The 22454-nt window shown below is 47.3% G+C and overlaps 1 protein-coding gene across 2 annotated transcripts in view; it reads left to right on the forward strand.

Annotated features, from left to right (window-relative positions):
* Nucleotides 1-22454, forward strand: part of LOC137427435 (telomeric repeat-binding factor 2) — a 35293-nt gene extending 12839 nt beyond the window's left edge. For both annotated transcript variants that reach the window (XM_068116937.2, XM_068116935.2), the window contains exons 9-11: nucleotides 2339-2463; nucleotides 5983-6047; nucleotides 21282-22454. In XM_068116937.2, coding sequence (XP_067973038.2) covers nucleotides 2339-2463; nucleotides 5983-6047; nucleotides 21282-21494 — 403 coding nt within the window. In that variant the 3' untranslated portion in view covers nucleotides 21495-22454. The remainder of the gene's footprint in view (nucleotides 1-2338; nucleotides 2464-5982; nucleotides 6048-21281) is intronic.

A 22454-nucleotide genomic window follows, 5' to 3' on the forward strand; every position in this document is an offset into this window, starting at 1 on the left:
GATTTGGACTAAACGTGGTCGACAAGTTTGGTCTGTGACGAGGACGAATTGATTAGATTTTGGTGAAGATCCGGATACTGTACTCGAATTTTTTTTTGCCCGAGGTTGTGGCTGGTTATTGCTACGTGAAACATTGCAACCCATGCCTACAGAAAATAGACTTTTTCTAATGATGGCCAAATTTTCCATCCAATTATCATGCAACTTTGTGAAAACTTTCTCCATAGTGAGGTGCTCCTATGTTGAAATTTTTGTCTCCATCACTCAAGCGGTTGCAGAGAAAAAACGACTTTCAAAGCAAAGGTGAAAAAGTGAGGGCCTCGGTTCGACGTTCCACAACATAGTCAAGGATGCTGGTCGATGCATATTACGAGTTCAAGTGATTCTTTACCATTGGGCGATTGGGCTAAAAACGATATAATAGCACATTTAAAAAGTTTATGGAACAATTTTGTCGGCAGGTTTGGTGTGTGGCAAAAAAAGAAATTGATTCGATGTTATCGAAGATCTGGATCTGGATCCGGATAGCAGAATTTGTTCATTAAGGATTCTTCACCATTGAGAAGAAGAAAAAAAGAACCACCTTTAGAGGCCATTTTTCCCCGCAGATCAGGGGTTAGCATTTTTCGGGCACCGTGGTCCCCTTTTTGAAGCGATGTTTTATTTTTATTTTTTATGGCCGGATGCCCTTCCTGCCGCCAACCCTGTTAGTCGCCTCGCGACACACAGGGAATTACCAGTGAACTGGTACTCAATTTGCCGACCTCGGAAGGATGACGGGCTGAGTCGACCCCCCTGGTGTTAATTCAGCGATTGACCGGGATTCAAACCCAGGATCCTCGGATCCCAAGCCGGCACCCTAACCGCTAAGCCAACACCATGCTTTTCTTCACCATTGAGAGACGGGGCGAAAAACGATGTATTGCACTGTGTAGCATGATATTTCAAAAAGTTGTGGATGAGTTATGACAAAGTAATTTGTGAACCAGTCATGGGATTTTCACCAAACTTGGTATAATTATTTACACTACTCACAATAAGTTAGGGATATTGTGGGAGTGAGTTTATTTTTTTTTATAGGGGTTATAAGGGTTATGGTATTGAAATCAAGAATGCTGTGTTTTTTCACACATTAATAACCATAGAATTAGGACCAACAACTTTTTTCAACATAATTAATACACAAAATCAACCACACCAAAGAACCTGCCAATATCCCTAACTTATTGTGACTAGTGTATTATGATGCAAAGATAAACTGATTCGATTTTGGGGTCAAGAGGATCAGAGGTCATGTTAAGTTGCAATTATTTTGTTACTGTGATAACTTCGGAACGGCTGAAGGGATCCAAGTCAAACTTGGTACAGGTGTGTATAATGATGAAAAGATTAACTAATTAGATATTGTTGTCCAGAGGTCAAAGGTCAGAGGTAATGTTAAGTAAAAATTCTGTTACTGTTCTAACTTGTGAACCTGTGATGGGATTTTGACCAAACTTGGTATAAGTATATATTCTAATGCAACGATGAACTGATTATATTTTGGCATTAAAGGTGAGGAGTGAGGTGATTTTGTGATTTTGGTGAGGTCAGAGGTCATGTCAGGTAAAAATGTGAAACTAGAGAACAGCTGAATGGATTTAAATCAAACTTTTTACAAGTATATATAATGATGTAATAATGTGGGCGGACACATATCGGTCGACGTTGTGACGTCAGAGTGTTGTTCTAGCTTTATATCTAAAGCTCAAGGCGGCATAAAATCAATGTTCATTTTGTATTAAAAAAAAAAATCATTATGTTTTCGTTATTTTGAGTACACGGAAGTAGAAGAAATGTCTGAATACAAATGGGCGCGGATGGAATTTGCATTTTCAGATGCTTTATAGTTGCCATTTGTTTGACTTTCATGTTTGCGACTTCACACTGTTTGTTATTTCTACAATCCCTGTCAGTCGATGCTCGTGTTGCTTCCCTCGGTTTATCATTTTGCTAGCCGATCTGGGAGAGACCGCCTTTGATTGCCACTTTTGTCTACTTCATCGCGAGTGTGTTCCATCTGTTCAAACTCCAACATCTGTGCCTGGCTTTGTGAAGTCACTTAGATCTTTCTGCTTACCTGTGTTATTAAGGGAATGATGGGCAATTCAGCTCGTCTCCATCAAACCCGACTGTGTGATTTGACCCATAATTTCTGACAAACTCAAAAGGAGTGAATGTTACAATTATTTTGATTATTTATGTTTTGCCCTGTGGTTTCATATTGGTGACGTGCATTTGAATCCCAGTACTGCTATCTCTCATTGTGCTGTGTGCATGTGCGTATTTGCATGTACAGACATCGAAAAACTTTATTTAAAGCTCCTACAAAGAAGTGGAATGGTGATGGTAACGGTGATGGTAACGAAAATGCATCTGCGCAGGAAGAGGACCAAGCACAGCCTACTCCAAACAAGAGGAAAGGTACTTCCTTGTTTGCTGCATGAGACGTCGTTTTATTGTCCCCCGTCGCACCGCGGAGCGAAAGGGGGACTATGGCTTTCGCGTGCGGGCGTGCGTGCGTCTGTAAGCGAATAACCGAATTCTAATTTGGTGTGTGGGTGCAACCCACGTCAAAATCCAAGATGGCCGCCGCCATGTATGTCTGACGCCATGTATGTCTGAACCTTGTGAGCGGAATATCTTGAAAAATAAGCGAAGTACCAACTTCTAATCTGGTGTGTGGGTGTATCTAGGCATAAGGAAGAACGCTATTGAAAATTGGGTCGCCACGTCAAAATCGAAGATGGCCGCCACCATATACAGTCACGTGAAAAAGTAAGTACCATGTAAAGTTTTGACTTTTTCAACATATTTCAACACACAGCTATTTGATCTTCATTTCAACAATATTGAGAGATAAAGGTGATATAATATAACAAATATCATGAAACATTTACATTTTGTAGTCCATTGTATAATTTAAATAAACATAAATGCAAATTTCGCATGTGGAAAAAGTAAGTACACCCCTACATTTATCACTACTTCAAATACCTAAAATTAGAATCAGGTGCACCAGCTCAGGTGCAAATGATTAGAACATCGTTAGAGAGGATCTTGGAGGAACCTGTCTTAAACCTCAGACATTTCGTTTGGTTTGCTCTTTGTTGTTGTTGAAGTGTGTGGCGTCACCATGCCTAAATCAAAAGAGCTCTCTGAGGCCTTCAGAAAGAAGGTTATAGATGCCTACGAGTCTGGGAAGGGATTTAAAAAGATCTCCAAACAATATGAAATCAATCATTCGACTGTCCGGAAGATCATCGACAGGTGGAGAAGATTCCAAACAACTGCCAACTTGTTCAGGCCAGGCCGCCCCAGCAGGTTCAGCCCGAGAGCAGACCGCAAGATGCTGAAAGAAGTCTCTAAGAACCCCAAAATGTCATCACGAGACCTAGAGGTAGCTCTTGCCACTGTTGATGTCAAAGTGCACGAGTCTACCATTAGAAAGAGGCTGCACAAATTTGATCGACATGGGAGGTGTGCCAGGAGGAAACCTTTGCTGTCCAGAAAGAACATGAGGGCAAGACTAAAGTTTGCCAATGAACACCGAAGCAAAGACCAGCACTTCTGGAACAATGTGCTCTGGACAGATGAGTCAAAGGTAGAGCTATTTGGCCACAGTACCAGAAGACATGTTTGGCGAAAACCAAAGACAGCATTTGACCACAAGAACCTGATACCAACTGTAAAGCATGGTGGTGGAAATATTATGGTTTGGGGCAGCTTTGCTGCATCAGCGCCTGCGCAGCTCACCATCACAGAATCCACTATGAATTCTTCATTGTACCAGAGGGTGCTTGAGGATAATGTGAGGCCATCTGTCGGAAAGTTGAAGCTCAACCGAAGGTGGACCTTGCAACATGATAATGACCCTAAACATACCAGTAAATCCATGAAGGAATGGCTGAAAAGAAAGAAATGGAGGTTTCTGGAATGGCCAAGTCAAAGCACGGATCTAAATCCCATCGAGATGTTGTGGGGGGATTTGAAACGAGCTGTGCGTGCAAGAAACCCCTCAAACATCGCACACCTGAAAGAATTCTGCATGGAGGAGTGGGCAAACATTTCTCCCAGTCGATGTCAGAGATTGGTAGACAGTTATAAGAAATGCCTACTTGAGGTTGTTTCTGCCAAAGGGGGCAATACCACCTATTAGAGCCAAGGGTGTACTTACTTTTTCCACATGCGAAATTTGCATTTATGTTTATTTAAATTATACAATGGACTACAAAATGTAAATGTTTAATGATATTTGTTATATTATATCACCTTTATCTGTCAATATTGTTGAAATGAAGATCAAATAGCTGTATGTTGAAATATGTTGAAAAAGTCAAAACTTTACATGGGGTGTACTTACTTTTTCACGTGACTGTATATGTCTGAACCTTGTGAGCGAAATATCTTGAAAAATAAACGAACTACTAACTTCTAATCTGGTGTGTGGGTGTATCTACGCATAAGGAAGAACGCTATTGAGAATTAGGTCGGCACGTCAAAATCCAAGATGGCCGCCTTGCGTCTTCCACTTTGTCAACTCGCATCACTTCACCGATGGGGGACCCAGGCGTAATGCTTGTTTTTCCCTTCATTGTCTTGTTCGCCATTATTCATTTATGTTGGTCTTTTTATTTAATACATAGTGAATTTTATGCGTAAGACTTTGTATCCTACGGATGAGCCGTATCTGCAACCCGACCTCAGCCAAAACCTAATCGGCTTCCCCGTCTTTTTTTCTAAATCTACTACAACTAAGACTCCTGCTTTATTGACCCTAATTTTCTTGCCTTCTTGTGGGGTCCCCCAGAGAATATCTTTGGCTCGTGTTTCACAAACTGAATAGCTCGGCCCGAAGTTCAACCGAAGTGCAGGAATTTGAAATCTAACTATTTTCTAATAAATAAAAATAATCGGATGTGTGTCTGTCTGTTTGTTCGCGTTTTTTGCAAAGGCCGCTGGGCCGACAACCACCAAATTTGGCACACATACCACGTCTGACCCGGGGATTGTCTTAAGGGTATTTTAATCAACCACCCCAGCCTTTGAAGACCCCTAAGATGCCTCTTCATATGCTTTTTACATGCTTGAGAGATTGGATTACATGCTTGAGAGAAGACTTTTTACATGCTTGGGAGATAAGACCCTTGAAGACCCTGAACACCCTTGAGACCCTTTAAAACCCCAAATACCCCCAAAGACCCTTTGGACCCAAAGACGCTTCAGACCGCTAAGCCCCTCTAAGGCCCCAAAGACCCTTTAAAAAAAACGCCGAAGACCCTCAAGACCTTGAAGAACATATAAGACCCTTGGCGATACATAAGGCCTACTCAGTTTCTTTTTCTCCTTCTCCCACCCCATGCAGCTCTCCTGTCTCCCTGCCTGCAAAACATCAGCCCCTTCCCTCTCTTCAGACCTTGAAAAAAACATCACAAACTGGTCAAACACCACTTGGCATATTTCTGTCAACCCTGACAAATCTCACACCCTTACTATCTCTCTCCGAAAGGGCCATCTGGCAAACCCTCCTATCTGCTTTCTTTAACAATCCATTCAGCTGTTCTCGTTATCACATTACCTCACATGACCTCTGACCTCTGACCTTTGACCACTTGACCCCAAAATTTAATCAGTTCATCTTTACTTCATTATACATACCTGCACCACGTTTGATTAAGATCCCTTCAGCTGTTCTCAAGTTATCGTGTTAACGAAAACCTATCACGGACGGATGGACGGATGGACGGACGGACGGACGGACGGACGGACAACCTGAAAACATAATGCCTCCGACGACTTTGTCCATGGAGGCATAACAATTGTTTACGTCAAGACCAGCCATGCTTTTGAGAGTAAAAGGCGTTCAATAGCTGTGGAAGAGCAGCTGAATAAAAGGAACGAGTTTGTACTTATCAGTGCTTTTCCTGTTTTTATCATCCCCAGAAATGGTTAAAATAGTTCAGAGACCGAGATTGTCGAGACCGAAAAAGAAGGAACTTCTCAGAAAGGTATGTGACTGCTTTGTCCATTCAGCAGTACGTGACTGCTGAAAATGCAACTGCTTTGACTTGGATTTCTTGCTGATTTCCTTTGGTAATATTGCTCTTGCTGATTTCTGTTCAACTTCAGGTGGTCTTGGTTTTTGAGGCATCTCAAATTTTCCAGAAAAAAAACTATCAACCATCACCCCAGCTAACAATACGCATGACAACCCCACACCCCTCACCCTGCTCCACCACCCCCTCACAATCCCTATCAACCGTCACCCAAGCTAACAATACCCACGGCCACCCCACACCCCTTACTCTTTTTTTTTTTTTTTTTTTTTTTTTTGAATACAAGATCGAGGCTCGTGAAAGAGCGAACATTAATCACACAGAAAGACAAACAGACACACAAAACAAATAACATCGGGAGCGGTAGACAAGATGGAGAGAGAGGGGGAAGGACACAAACACAACATTTGAGAGCAGGGACCGAGAGACATGGAGACATCGAGAGAACTGTGGGAGGGAGAGGGCTTTGGGGGGGAGGCATGGGAAGGGGGGGGGGGGGGTGGGAGAGGTATAAAACATATGGACACTGCCAAGACTTCCAGGAAAGAAGTTGGAATTTCAAACAAGGTGGATCTGGGGTGAATTAGTGGGGGTAGAAAAGATCAAGGTTTTGGATGGGGGAAGATAAGAGATGGTGGTGAACAGCTGTTTTGAAGACCTGGAGGGAGGAGTGTGATTGAAGTGAGTGTGGGAGTTTGTTCCAGAGGCGGGAGAAAAGAGGAATGAAAGAGTGAAGGTGAGCAGAGAGCCGAGATTTCGGCAGTTTAACCATCAGAGGGTGGCTGGCAGATCTTGTGCGACCTGTAGGAATATTTGGGGGACAGAGCACAGAGAGAGCTGGGGGAGCAAGGCCGGAGAGGAGTCGGTAGAAGACAGAAAGACCACCTACCTGCCTGCGGTGAGTGAGTGAAAGGCCCTCAGAGATAGCTTCATCGCGGGAGATTCCAATGATTCTGAAAGCTTTGGATTCAACAGCGTGAAGCCGAGCCAGGTGTGAGGCAGGAGCACCAGCCCATAGGGGAGAACAGTATTCCATTGAGCTGCGGATGAAAGCCTTGTATGTGGTGAGGAGCTCAGGTGTGCCTAGGAAGGACTTCGCACGACGGAGGATGCCCAGTCGGCGACTGGCTTTGGAGGCCAGCTTGGAAATGTGGTTTTCCCAAGAAAGATCATGGCAGATGGTGAGACCCAAAAGCTTGAGCGACAGAACTTCTTGGAGAGGATTGTTGAGAAAGTAGATGGGAGGGTTGTCCAGTCGATCTTTTCGGAGAGACATAGTAAGAGTGTGAGATTTGTCAGGATTGAAAGACATGTTCCACATGTTTGACCAGTCTGTGATTTTGTCCAGGTCTTCAGAGAGTGAGGAGGCTGCAGACTGCCGATCTGAGGGAAGAGGAATGGAGCGGCAGAGAGTGGAGTCATCAGCAAAGAGATACAGAGGATTTTCCAGAGAGTCGGAGAGATCATTGATGAAGACCAGAAAAAGCACAGGGCCCAGCACACTGCCTTGGGGAACTCCAGCCTGAACGGGAAGGGGAGATGAGAGAAATCCATTCAGGGCCACACGTTGACTACGACCAGAGAGGAAGTCCGCAAGCCATGCATGGAGATTTCCATGGATACCATAGGAGGAGAGTTTGGTGAGCAGAGCTGGGTGCCAGACCGTATCGAAGGCACGTGATATGTCAAGGGAGACAGCTCTGATTTCCTGTTTGGCATTGAGGACCTCCATCCATTGTTGAGACAGCAGAAGCAGCATGTCCAGAGTAGAGTGACCTGGTCTGAAACCAAATTGATGATCAGAGATCAAGCCATTGGAGAAGAGGAAAGATTTCATATCCGAAGCAATGATGGATTCCATGACTTTGCTGATAATTGGGAGCAGGCTGATTGGTCTGTAGTTGCAAGGATCTGTTTTTGCACCTTTTTTGTGTAAAGCGGTAATGTTTGCTGATTTCCAGGATGCTGGCAGATGACCTTGAGCAAAAGATAGGGTGAAAAGAACAGAGAGAGGGTGAGATAGAGCGGCAGAGCAGGATTTTAGGACCCGTGGGCTGATGCCATCTGGTCCAGTTGCAGAATCAGAGTCGAGGTTTGACAAAAACTCCTCCACCTTGTCAGGAGAGAAGGTCACAGAGTCCAGGAGCAGTTTGGTTCGACTGGGAAAGGTGGGAACAGAGAGAGATGGGTTTGGGACTAAGGATTTTGAGGCAAACACAGAGTTGAGGCATTCGGCTTTGTCACGTGCGATGTCAACTGTGTGGCCATTTTAGGTAAGGGAGGGGATGGAGGGGGAACAAACACCAGAAACGGATTTGACCAGACGCCACCAGGATTTGGAGGAAGGAGACAGGTTTGAGAGTTCATTCTTGAGTGAGGAGAGATAGTGCTTCCTGGCACTCCTGAGGGTAGACACACACTTGTTCCGAGCTTGGTGGAAGGAACTGAGATTTCCTTCAGTTGGATTAGCCTTCCAAGAGGCAAAGGCAAGTTGTTTCAGGGCAACTGCCTCACCACAAGATTCAGTGTACCATGGACGGGAGGAAGGGTAAGACAACTGAAGGCGAGATGGGATAAATCTGTGCATGAGAGAGATCAGTTTGCTTTGGAAGAATTCCCAGGAAGAATTGATGTCAGAGGCAGTGGAGATGGGAGACCAATCCAGACGATTGATGGCTGCTTGAAGACCGTCCCAGTCGGCCTGAGTGAAATGCCAGACTCGTCGACGCTGAGGAGGCTCTCTGAGAATGGCCAGAGAGATGTCCACTTTGACAAGCACATGATCAGAAGAACCGATTGGAGCAGAAGAAGAGCAGCAGACATTAGCAGGGAAGTTAGTCATAACCAAGTCTAGAAGAGAAGATACTCCATTGGCTGAGATCCGGGTCGGGAAATTGACAGATTGTGTCAATCCCAGTGAGTCACAGAAGTCCTTTGCTGAGGTGCCATGACTGGTGAGAGAGGAACCCACACCCAACCAGGTGGCATGATGACAATTGAAGTCACCACATATGAGGAAGAGAGAGTTGGGATGAGTGGATAGAAGTTGGTCCATGTAAGACCAACATAAGACCAACTCTGCTCCAACATCCCCTCACAATCCCCTATCAACCGTCACCCTAGCTAACAATACCCACAGCCCCTCCTCCCCCCCTCCATCATCCCCAATCAGTATCGGAATCCAAGCTCGCATTGCACCATTTCTCTATGTACCGTCGCTGGCAGGATCACAGTGAGTTCACAATGTGACGTCACTGGCAAACTCGAAAATCAACAGTCTGGGATTTTTTCGGCACTTTGTGATTGGCAAAAAAAAAAAATTCCCTTCAAATTAGACCGTGATTAATAATAATAATAATAATTCATTTATTTTGTATAGCGCTTTTCAAGTAGCCCAAAGGCGCTTTGACAGAGTGGAAAATATAATGCATAACAATACATGAAAACCACAATTGCAAAAAGACAAGAATCAAAAGGGAAATATTTAAAGCAAAAGGAGGGAGAAGGAGAAGAGATAGTCAGGGGTTAAATGCTGTGGGTTGAATGTTGAATGCAGTGTTGAACAGGTGGGTCTTTAGTGATGTTTTGAATGTGGTGAGTGAGGAGGAGTCTCTGATGGTGTGAGGTAGTGAGTTCCAGAGGGTGGGAGCAGCGATGGAGAAGGCCCTGTCCCCCCAGGATCTGAATTTGGTCCGGATGGGGGGGGGGTCAGGAGGTTGGTACCAGCAGAGCGGAGGTTGCGGGTGGGAGTGTGTCTGGAGAGAAGGTCAGCCAGGTAGGATGGGGCCAGGTTATGGAGGGCTTTGTATGTCAAGAGGAGGATTTTGTACTGGATTCTCTGGGGGATGGGGAGCCAGTGAAGCTTGTAAAGGACGGGGGTGATGTTGTCACGGGTCCGGGAATGGGTGAGTAGACGGGCAGCGGAGTGCTGAATGTATTGGAGTTTATTGGTGATTTTTGAGGGTGAACCATAGAGGAGGCTATTGCAGTAGTCCAGACGGGAGGTGATGAAGGCGTGGATGAGGGTTTCTGCAGCCGTGGAGGAGAGGGATGAGCGGAGACGGGCAATGTTTTTCAGGTGAAAGAAGGCTGACTTTGTGATCTGTTTAGTGTATTTGTCGAAGGAGAGGGTTTGGTCAAAGATGACGCCAAGATTCCGGATGTGAGGGGAGGTGGATACTGGGATACCGTCGATGTTGAGGGCAAAGTTATGGGTGGATTTTGTGAGCGTTTTTGGGCCAATGATGATTATTTCAGATTTATCACAGTTAAGCTTGAGGAAGTTGATTTGAAGCCAGGATTTTATTTCAGTGATGCAGTTTGTCAGGATAGAGTGGGTGTCGGTGGAGACGGACTTGGTGGAGATGAAAAGCTGGATGTCATCGGCGAAGCAGTGGAATTGGAGACCATGACGGCGGATCAAGTGACCGAGGGGGGACAGGTAAAGGATGAAGAGGAGGGGGCCAAGAACTGAACCTTGGGGGACACCTTGGGGGAGGGGAGCAGTGGGGAATTTGCAGTTATTGATGGAGATGAACTGGCGTCTGTCAGAGAGGTATGATTTAATCCAAGAGAGGGCAGTGCCAGTAACGTCAAAGGTGGATTCAAGTCGGGTGAGGAGGATGGTGTGATCGATGGTGTCAAAGGCAGCGCTGAGGTCGAGGAGGACGAGAATGTTGAGGTTGCCAGCGTCAGAGGAGAGGAGAAGGTCGTTGGTGATTTTGAGGAGAGCAGTTTCAGTACTGTGGTTGGAGCGGAATCCGGATTGGAATGTTTCATACAGGTTATTGGCAGAGAGGTGATGTTTGAGTTGAGTGGCTACAGCGCGTTCCAAAACATTTGACAGAAAGGGTAGGTTGGAGATGGGTCTGAAGTTGTTTAGGGTGTCAGGGTTTAGACCAGGTTTTTCTAGAATGGGGGTAACAGCAGCAATTTTGAGGGAAGGTGGGACGATGCCTGTAGACAGGGAGGAGTTTATTGTTGCAATGGTAAGTGGAGAGAGAGCAGGGAGGGGGGCCTTGACAAAGCTGGAGGGGATGGGGTCAAGAGTGCAGGTGGCAGTTTTCATTCCTATGAGGTCAGTAGGGGAGATTGGGGAGAACCGAGACAGGGGATGGCAGGACAAGGGGGGGCAGGTGGTTGGAGGGGGAGCGGGTGCGGCGGTGGTCAAGCTGTTGTAGATGTTGTCAATTTTGCGTTGGAAGAAAGAGAGGAAGGAGATGCAGTTGTCCACTGTGAATGACTGGGTGGTGGTGTTCAGGGGGCGGAGGAGTTTGTTTATTGTCGAGAAGAGTGCTTTTGGGTTTCCGGAGCCAGAGTGGATAATTTGAGAGTAGTAGGCGGAGCGGGCGCGGGAGAGGGCATCTTTGTAGTGTTGTAGGTGGTCCTTGTAGGCTTGGGAGTGAACTGTGAGACCTGTTTTATTGCGGAGTCTTTCAAGTTGGCAAGCACGAGTTTTCATCAGGCGGAGTTCAGGGGTAAACCAGGGAGCAGAATGGGTGAAAGAAACTGTTTTGGTTTTTACAGGCGCAAGCTGGTCAAGGCAGGAGGAGAGAGTGTGGTTGTAGTAGTCAGTGAGGTCGGAAGGGGTGTGGAGGTCAACGAAGGGAGAAGTGGACATTTTTTCAGAGAGGGTGGATGAGAATGAGGTAGGTGAAAGAGCGTTTAGCTGACGGAAGGTGATAGTGCGATAATGTCTTGGTGTTGGGGTGGGGATGTTGATGGTCATAGTGATAGCTAAGTGGTCAGAGAGGGTGAGGTCGGAGCCAGAGAGATGGTGCAAATTTAATCCAGTGGAGCAGACAAGGTCCAAAATGTGACCACGGATATGGGTAGGAAAGTCGACATGTTGAGTGAGGTTAAAGCAGGTGAGTAAATCAGTGAAGTCAGTGGTTATTGTGGAGTCAGTGGAGTCCATGTGGATATTGAAATCACCAAGGAGGAGGATTGAGGGGGAGAGGGAACATAGCTGGGTCAGAAAGTAGGAGAAGTCAGACAGGAATGATGGGTGTGGTTTGGGAGGGCGGTAGACAACAGCCATGACTGACTGCGTGCGACCAGAGAGTTTAAAAGCCAGGTGTTCAAATGATGAGGATGAGGCGATGCGGATGAGGCTGGTCCTGATGTCTTGATGGTGGATAACGGCAATTCCACCACCTCGGCCCCCCGAGCGTGGTTTATTGACGTAGGAATATCCATTGGGTGTGGTGAGGTTGAGTGTGTAGTAGTCCAGAGGTTGTTGCCAGGTTTCGGTGAGACAGAGAAAGTCCAGTTTGTTATCCAGGATGTATTCGTTCAGGATGAGGCATTTGTTGTTGAGGGACCGGGTGTTGAACAGGGTGAGCTTGATGTTGTTTTGAACAGCAGGGATGAATTCAGGTGATTTAGCCAGGGTTCGTAGGCAGGAGGTGCGATCGTGTTCGTTGCTGTGACCAGGTGCGCTGGGACGATGAGTGGGAGTGCGCTGAGCCGACCAGAGGACGGGGATGGAGTGACCTGATTGCAAATATACAAACTTACGACCGGAGCCACGGTGAATGTACCTGGGTCGTCGGAGGAGTCCATTTGATTTGATGGCAGAGATGCATGATGGGGTGGAGCGGGTATTGAGTAGAAGGAGCCTTGCGGCGGAGTACCGCAGAGCCATGCCAGGCAGGAGCGGAGAGACGAGACGAGGCCAAGGTTGAGGAGGTGAAACAATGGTCCCAACCCACGGGAGCGGGCCCGAGGAAACGAAGGAGCCAGGTAGGTGAAGCCAGGAGCAGAGCCGGGACCAAGCAGAGGGCAGGGGCAGGCAGGAGCAAAGAGACGATCACGAGGCCAAGGTTGATCACAGCAAAGCGGCAAATGCAGTGGCAATCGACCGCCACCGCTACAAATCTAGATCACGGCGGGAAACCGCCACCAAACCGCTACGATGGTCACAACCCACGAGAGCGTGCCCGAGGAAACAGCGAGCAGGCGAAGGAGCCGGGCAGGCGAAGCAGGGAGCAGAGCCGGGGCTATGCAGAGGGCAGACTGAATGGCCAAAAAAAAAATCCGCACGACCACCAAAAAAGCAAGCAACTGACAGTGGCCCGGTCGAAGAAGCGGCGAGCATGTGACGCCTGCGTCCTCTTCATACCGGACCGGAAGCGGAAGTCAATTTATTTGACTGATTTGAGTCAAACAGATTAATGATAGCCAATGGTTTTTCAGAAAAAAAAATTGTTTGGGTTCCCTTTTCAGGGTCTTTTGGGTCTTTGGGGTCTTTTCAGTCTTTGGGGTCTTTTCAGTCTTTGGGGTCTTTTCAGTCGTTGGAGTATTTTTGGTCTTTGGGGTCTTTTTTTTTCTTTTTTCTTTTTGTTGTTGTTGTTGTTGTTGTTGTATACTGAATCGAGGCTCATGAAAGAGCTAACATTTACTTCACAAACAAATCAACCAGACAAACAAAATATATAAAAAGAGGGAGCGGAAGACAAGATGGGGAGAGAAGGGGAAGCACACAAACACAACATTTTTTCAGTCTTTGGAGTATTTTTGGTCTTTGGGGTCTTTTCAGTCTTTGGGTCTTCAAGGATCGATCTTTTGGGTATTTTAGGTGTCTGGGGTCTTTTGGGTGTCTGGGGTCTTTTGGGTGTCTGGGGTCTTTTGGGTGTCTGGAGTCTTTTGGGTGTCTGGGGTCTTTTGGGTGTCTGGGGTCTTTTGGGTGTCTGGGGTCTTTTGGGTGTCTGGGGTCTTTTGTGTGTCTGGGGTCTTTTGTGTGTCTGGGGTCTTTTGTGTGTCTGGGGTCTTTTGTGTGTCTGGGGTCTTTTGTGTGTCTGGGGTCTTTTGTGTGTCTGGGGTCTTTTGTGTGTCTGGGGTCTTTTGGGTGTTGTGGGTGTCTGGGGTGTTTTGGGTGTCTGGGGTGTTTTGGGTGTCTGGGGTGTTTTGGGTGTCTGGGGTGTTTTGGGTGTCTGGGGTGTTTGGGTGTCTGGGGTGTTTGGGTGTCTGGGGTGTTTGGGTGTCTGGGGTGTTTTGGGTGTCTGGGGTGTTTTGGGTGTCTGGGGTGTTTTGGGTGTCTGGGGTGTTTTGGGTGTTTTGGGTGTCTTGGGTGTCTGGGGTGTCTGGGGTGTTTTGGGTGTCTGGGGTGTCTGGGGTGTCTGGGGTGTTTTGGGTGTCTGGGGTGTTTTGGGTGTCTGGGGTGTTTTGGGTGTCTGGGGTGTTTTGGGTGTCTGGGGTGTTTTGGGTGTCTGGGGTGTTTTGGGTGTTTTGGGTGTCTGGGGTGTTTTGGGTGTCTGGGGTGTTTTGGGTGTCTGGGGTGTTTTGGGTGTCTGGGGTGTTTTGGGTGTCTGGGGTGTTTTGGGTGTCTGGGGTGTTTTGGGTGTCTGGGGTGTTTTGGGTGTCTGGGGTGTTTTGGGTGTCTGGGGTGTTTTGGGTGTCTGGGGTGTTTTGGGTGTCTGGGGTGTTTTGGGTGTCTGGGGTGTTTTGTGTGTCTGGGGTGTTTTGGGTGTTTTGGGTGTTTTGGGTGTTTTGGGTGTCTGGGGTGTCTGGGGTGTCTGGGGTGTTTTGGGTGTTTTGGGTGTCTGGGGTGTCTGGGGTGTTTTGGGTGTCTGGGGTGTCTGGGGTGTCTGGGGTGTTTTGGGTGTCTGGGGTGTTTTGGGTGTCTGGGGTGTTTTGGGTGTTTTGGGTGTTTTGGGTGTCTGGGGTGTTTTGGGTGTCTGGGGTGTTTTGGGTGTCTGGGGTGTTTTGGGTGTCTGGGGTGTCTGGGGTGTTTTGGGTGTCTGGGGTGTTTTGGGTGTCTGGGGTGTTTTGGGTGTCTGGGGTGTTTTGGGTGTCTGGGGTGTTTTGGGTGTCTGGGGTGTTTTGGGTGTCTGGGGTGTTTTGGGTGTCTGGGGTGTTTTGGGTGTCTGGGGTGTTTTGGGTGTTTTGGGTGTCTGGGGTGTTTTGGGTGTCTGGGGTGTTTTGGGTGTCTTGGGTGTCTGGGGTGTCTGGGGTGTTTTGGGTGTCTGGGGTGTTTTGGGTGTCTGGGGTGTTTTGGGTGTCTGGGGTGTTTTGGGTGTCTGGGATGTTTTGGGTGTCTTGGGTGTCTGGGGTGTTTTGGGTGTCTGGGGTGTTTTGGGTGTCTGGGGTGTTTTGGGTGTCTGGGGTGTTTTGGGTGTCTGGGGTGTTTTGGGTGTCTGGGGTGTTTTGGGTGTTTTGGGTGTCTGGGGTGTTTTGGGTGTCTGGGGTGTTTTGGGTGTCTGGGGTGTTTTGGGTGTCTGGGGTGTTTTGGGTGTCTGGGGTGTTTTGGGTGTCTGGGGTGTTTTGGGTGTCTGGGGTGTTTTGGGTGTCTGGGGTGTTTTGGGTGTCTGGGGTGTTTTGGGTGTCTGGGGTGTTTTGGGTGTCTGGGGTGTTTTGGGTGTCTGGGGTGTTTTGGGTGTCTGGGGTGTTTTGGGTGTCTGGGGTGTTTTGGGTGTCTGGGGTGTTTTGGGTGTCTGGGGTGTTTTGGGTGTCTGGGGTGTTTTGGGTGTCTGGGGTGTTTTGGGTGTCTGGGGTGTTTTGGGTGTCTGGGGTGTTTTGGGTGTCTGGGGTGTTTTGGGTGTCTGGGGTGTTTTGGGTGTCTGGGGTGTTTTGGGTGTCTGGGGTGTTTTGGGTGTCTGGGGTGTTTTGGGTGTCTGGGGTGTTTTGGGTGTTTTGGGTGTCTGGGGTGTTTTGGGTGTCTGGGGTGTTTTGGGTGTCTGGGGTGTTTTGGGTGTCTGGGGTGTTTTGGGTGTCTGGGGTGTTTTGGGTGTCTGGGGTGTTTTGGGTGTCTGGGGTGTTTTGGGTGTCTGGGGTGTTTTGGGTGTCTGGGGTGTTTTGGGTGTCTGGGGTGTTTTGGGTGTCTGGGGTGTTTTGGGTGTCTGGGGTGTTTTGGGTGTCTGGGGTGTTTTGGGTGTCTGGGGTGTTTTGGGTGTCTGGGGTGTTTTGGGTGTCTGGGGTGTTTTGGGTGTCTGGGGTGTTTTGGGTGTCTGGGGTGTTTTGGGTGTCTGGGGTGTTTTGGGTGTCTGGGGTGTTTTGGGTGTCTGGGGTGTTTTGGGTGTCTGGGGTGTCTGGGGTGTTTTGGGTGTCTTGGGTGTCTGGGTTGTTTTGGGTGTCTGGGGTGTTTTGGGTGTCTGGGGTGTTTTGGGTGTCTGGGGTGTTTTGGGTGTCTGGGGTGTTTTGGGTGTCTGGGGTGTTTTGGGTGTCTGGGGTGTTTTGGGTGTCTGGGGTGTTTTGGGTGTCTGGGGTGTTTTGGGTGTCTGGGGTGTTTTGGGTGTTTTGGGTGTCTGGGATGTTTTGGGTGTCTGGGGTGTTTTGGGTGTCTGGGGTGTTTTGGGTGTCTGGGGTGTTTTGGGTGTCTGGGGTGTTTTGGGTGTCTGGGGTGTTTTGGGTGTCTGGGGTGTTTTGGGTGTCTGGGGTGTTTTGGGTGTCTGGGGTGTTTTGGGTGTCTGGGGTGTTTTGGGTGTCTGGGGTGTTTTGGGTGTCTGGGGTGTTTTGGGTGTCTGGGGTGTTTTGGGTGTTTTGGGTGTCTGGGGTGTTTTGGGTGTCTGGGGTGTTTTGGGTGTCTTGGGTGTCTGGGGTGTTTTGGGTGTCTGGGGTGTTTTGGGTGTTTTGGGTGTCTGGGGTGTTTTGGGTGTCTGGGGTGTTTTGGGTGTCTGGGGTGTTTTGGGTGTCTGGGGTGTTTTGGGTGTCTGGGGTGTTTTGGGTGTCTGGGGTGTTTTGGGTGTCTGGGGTGTCTGGGGTGTCTGGGGTGTTTTGGGTGTCTGGGGTGTTTTGGGTGTCTGGGGTGTTTTGGGTGTCTGGGGTGTTTTGGGTGTCTGGGGTGTCTGGGGTGTCTGGGGTGTTTTGGGTGTCTGGGGTGTTTTGGGTGTCTGGGGTGTTTTGGGTGTCTGGGGTGTTTTGGGTGTCTGGGGTGTTTTGGGTGTCTGGGGTGTTTTGGGTGTCTGGGGTGTTTTGGGTGTCTGGGGTGTTTTGGGTGTCTGGGGTGTTTTGGGTGTTTTGGGTGTCTGGGCTGTCTGGGCTGTCTGGGGTGTCTGGGGTGTCTGGGGTGTTTTGGGTGTCTGGGGTGTTTTGGGTGTCTGGGTTGTTTTGGGTGTCTGGGGTGTTTTGGGTGTCTGGGGTGTCTGGGGTGTTTTGGGTGTTTTGGGTGTCTGGGGTGTCTGGGGTGTCTGGGGTGTCTGGGGTGTTTTGGGTCTCTGGGGTGTCTGGGGTATTTTGGGTCTTGAGGGTTTTTTGGATCCTCTGGGTCTTTTGGGATCCTCTGGGTCTTTTGGGATCCTCTGGGTCTTTTGGGATCTTCTGGGTCTTTTGAGTCTTCTGGGTCTTTTGCTCAGAAATTTGCTCAGATTTGCACAGAAAATGTGAATCATTGATCGTATTATTTGGAAGAATCCCATCAAGTACAACAACAGGGCATTTTAAGGCCATTTTCCCTGCTAGAGCGGGGGTTAGCCTTGTGGGCCCCATGACAATCTTCTCCATTTTGCCCTATTTTCTGCATCTCCCCTTGTTAACCCCCTTGCCCGCATTTCTTCTTCCACCACATTTAGCCAAGTCTTTCTCGGTCTTCCCCGTCCTCTACTTCTTTCTACATTCATTTCCATCACTCTTCTCAACCAGTCACTTTCATCCTTCCTCAACACATGACCAAACCATCTCAACCTGTTTCCCTTCACAGCATCCATCACAGGCTCTATTCCCATCATCTTTCACAATTCATCATTTGTCTTCCTCTCTCTCAACGATACTCAGCACATCCACCGAACCATTCGCATTTCCACCCATTCCAGCCTTCGTTGCTGCTCTACGTTCATTACCCATGTCTCGCTCCCATAAATCATAACATTTCTCACACATGCAGCAGACACCTTTCCCTTCAGCTTCAACGACACTCCCCTCCTCGTCAGCACATCACTCAGTTCCCGAAACTTCTTCCATGCACATCTCATTCGAGCAACCGTTGCCGAGTCTGATCCACCTTCTCCATTCAGCATGTCTCCGAGGTAGCAAAATGTTTTCACACCTGCCAGCTTCACGCCGTCTCCAAGATGCAACTCAACATTTCCACCATCTGCAGCTCCCTCTGTGCACACTTTACACTTGAATGTAGCTGCCACACTGGTTAATGACCCTCTCAGACCACTACATTTTTGATGAACCCACTCAGCGCACATTGTACATTGAATGGAGTTCACTCCGACACCCTTCCTGCACACAGCACACGGCCACTTCCCAGTTCTTTCCACCTCACCACATGCTTTACGACTTGCCATCACCTTCGTCTTTCCGATTTTCACGTTCAGACCTTTTGCCTCCATACATTCCTTCCACTTGTTCATCTTCTCCTTAAGTCCATCCATACTTTCCACAATCAACATCAGATCATCTGCATAAAACAACTCCCACGGTAAACCCTCCTTTACATTTCGAGCCAGCACCTCCATCACAGCTACAAATAGTAGTGGACTTAGTACCGACCCCTGATGCACTCCCACCTTCACCTGAAACTCACCACTGTTCCCGTCCTTCATCCTTACAGCTGTGCGCGCTCTCTCGTACATTGCCATCACTACTCTGATCAACCATTCCTCCATTCCTAACTTCCTCAATGCCCATGTCACTACTTTGCGTGGAACCATATCGAATGCTTTCTCCAGATCAACAAACCCAAGAAACAACTTCTTCCTCTTCTCCATGTACTTCTCCTGCAACTGTCTTACAATAACAAGCGTGCCTGCCGTTCCTCTTCCTGGCATAAATCCAAACTGCATTTCATCGATCTTCAATTTCTCCCTTATCCTTCTCTCCAACACCCTTTCCAATACCTTCATTCCATGCTCCAATAACTTTATCGCTCGATACGAGCCACAGTCCAGAGGGTCACCTTTCCCCTTGTATAGAGGGACGAGGTTACTCAGTTCCCAATACACTGGAATGCGGCCTTCTTTCACCACCAGATTCCAGATCTCTGTATTTGTAATTGTCATGGTTCCATTTTTGAAGCAATGTTTTATGGCCGGATGCCCTTCCTGACGCCAACTCTTTTAGTCGCCTCTACGACACGCAGGATACAGTGTACCTATTCTAAACCGGGGTACACACTGAAAAGAATCCCATACAAGTAATGAATAATTTTTTTTTTTTTTGGCAAAAAAAAAACTTCTTTCAACTTCAACTTCTTTTTCTCTAAAAAGTTGAGGCTCATGGAGGAGTAGTTGCTGAAAATATATGATTCACTGATCCTTTTATTTGGAATGTATATGTCCACAACATTGTCAAAAATCCTTCAAATCCTGTCAAAAATCCCTGGTGTGTACCCCAATTTAGAATAGGTAAACCGTATCCCTGCGCATCGTAAGAGGCGACCAAGTGTTGGCGTCAGGAAGGGCATCCGGCCATAAAAACATTGCCTCAAACATGGAACCATGATTGTCATGGGGCCCACAAGGCTAACCCCCGCTTTAGCGGGGGATAATGGCCTTAAAACGATCATTCATTCATTCATTCAGTAGTACAACAACATTTATGCGGGGCCTCGAAGGCCCCAGGCCTGCATTCATGCAGGATTTTCGTGTTGTAAGTGAAGAATGAAGATTTTCCCACGAGCCTGAATGATTTTTTTTTATGCCACTGAATTTTGTGTAACAACATGAAAGTCGGTGAAAATGAGGCTCATTCCAAAAAAAAATTGTACAGCAGTTTTTGCAACAAAAAAAACGTTGTGGGCCTCCAAGGCCCAATCACCGCATCCAAGGGGTCTCTGGAATATTTTCGGTCTTTTGGGTCTTCGGGGTCTTTTCGGTGTTCGTGGTTTTTAACTCAACTGGACTATGTCCAGCTGAGTTTTTGTCGACACCCAGTGTCCGTCATCCGTTTGTCATCTGTAAACAATGACGTCTACGCTCTAAAAGTCACAAATATTGATTTAATTTGATGAAACTTGTTATGCAGCATTTTGAAGACATAAACTAGTTTTGGATTGCATTTGGGCGTTGCACGCCCAAAAATGGGTGTGGCAGGGCGGCCGTATTGAAAAATCAATTTTTGTCATATATTTTTTAGCACATATAAACTATATAGTTTGTGGTTCTATTATGCATATTCTAACCATATTGATATAGACCAGTTGAGTTCAGGTTCCCTGGAACCTCTAGTTTTTGGAGTCTTTGGGTTTTTTGGGGGGGTATTCTTGGTCTTTTAGGTGTTTTGGATCTTTTTGGTGTTTGGTTTTTTTGGGGGTCTTTGGGGTCTTTTCAATATTTTGTGTCTTTTGTGTCTTCGGGGTCTTTCAATATTTTGGGTCTTTTAGGTGTTCGGGGTCTTTTGGGTCCTCAGGGAGATGAGGGGGTGGGCTGGTATTTTGGGTCCTCTGGGTACTTTAGGTTAAGTATTTCAGGTTACAATTGTGGGTGGCTTCAGGTCAGCTGTCCAACCAATGGGTGAAGAGCGGACATACAAACACTTGCTCCATTATATATAAGAAGATATCCAATTCCAAAGCTATTTGAGGTACCGGTAAGTCATCTTCTGCAAAGCTCAAAATCCTCGTTTTGTGTGTCGCTGTGAAACAGCTGAAGCAGCTCGGAGTCAGTAATATGGAGTTTTATTCCATTACCAAGTTTCTAGTAGAGTGCTCGCCAAGTGTCTTAAGCACTCAGGAAAGCACTCCATTTGAAACCTTTGATAGTGAACGGCTGGATTAAAGCGCTAGCTTGCTGCTTGGTAACTGAACACACCCCTGGTTGGTCGCAATCCATATCGGCATCACTCTCATCCTCTTCTTCTCCAGAAATCAGCCCACTTTTTTGTCAACATTCAGTTTCAATTTTGCCGTGAAACCTTGACGTTTCTTCTTATTTGTACTAACAGCAGACATTGTACGGCAGGGACTTGTAGTGGTATGGACAATTTTGTGGAATGATGTAAAATTCAACAACCTGCATGGTATTTGTACATTTCTAATGGATGAGCAGCATGGTTTCCGTTTGCTTCGGTTCTGGAAACCACGCTGGTTTTTCAACAACTTGTTTCTTTTTAACGTCTTGAATCTCGTTTCACAAGTCGCCATTAGTCATGGTACAGCCCTTGCCCCAGTTCCATAAGGCCATAACTGTGTCAGCGTTGCATTTGATGTGAGGCAGCGTTCCATTTCTCAAGTCAAAATGTAGCATCTCAGGCCTGTGAATATTAAATATCGAGATTATCACACGTTTTCTCCCGTTGTGGCAGCCTTGGACATTGGAGGAATCGACGTGGCTGAAATTAGGTGTGGAGACGTACGGCCAAGGAAACTGGACCACGATCCTCGCTTCGTACAACTTTAAGGGACGGACCAACGTGAATCTGAAGGACCGCTGGCGTACCATGGTGAAGACAAATCCTCCTGACCGAAAAACAAGTGAGGACAACATTTTGGACATGGAGTATAGAGCATCTCTGTAGACGTCGCACGTGATCGGTCTGGATGTACACCGTCATATACGATGGCCTAGCACATTCGTGTTGTGGAGCCGGGCGCGCGCCATATCGATCGGTCGTGCCACGTTCGGAACGCGATTCTGTTTTTGTCAAACAGATTGTTAAATGAAACTATCCTCCTCAAACCCCTCGGCGATCAAAAAGTTCAATGTCGTGCGGCTCCGCATTGAGAATGTAACTGCTCCACCTTTTGGTTGACGCACACACCCGCTTCGATTTGGGATTACTTGTTTGAGGAGAGAGAGGTTATTGCGAGCTGGTTTATTATGTTGCACTTTTGTTGAATTTAGTATTTTTTTTTTGCTTTCCTTGTTAAAGCAACGTTTTCTTATTTATTGATGTGTTCTCCGTAACGGTGCTCGCTGCCCACCTTCTGCTCGCGCGTTTCAATATGAAAATCGGACTCGTGGAAGCGAGATGAAATTGTAAATAATTAATATCCCATGATGACGGGCAAACTTTCCTTCCTCGCTCGCATCCTCACCATGCACTTCCCCTCCAACTCCCGTTGGAATTGATGCTTTATTTTATTTTCACTGACGGTCTGTGTAGAAAATGTAAAAAAAAGAAAAAAGGATGGTCTGTTTCCCGTCTCCTCTCCTCCTCTCCAACTGCTTCATGCCTGGTCCCCACATTTTGTCGGCGTAATTAACAATATCCGACCTTTCTGCTCATGGCATCTAACTTTGTTTCAGATTACTACATTTTTTCTCACGAGTAGTTTGGCCCAGTCATAAGTAGTTTTCTCTGTTTGTCACGGGATACTGGTGGACGCCACTTCAAGCCCAACCATCACGGAATCGTCTCCGTTCATCCACAGGCTTATTTTATTTATCAAATCTTGTACCATCCTGTCACCTCTCCTCGACAGGTACTATGTATCCGCTAATATATAAAATAAAGGAGGATTTCTGTCTGTTTCCA

Source organism: Myxine glutinosa, chromosome 5 (assembly GCF_964187855.1).
Source record: "Myxine glutinosa chromosome 5, kmMyxGlut1.1, whole genome shotgun sequence".
NCBI lineage: Eukaryota > Metazoa > Chordata > Myxini > Myxiniformes > Myxinidae > Myxine > Myxine glutinosa.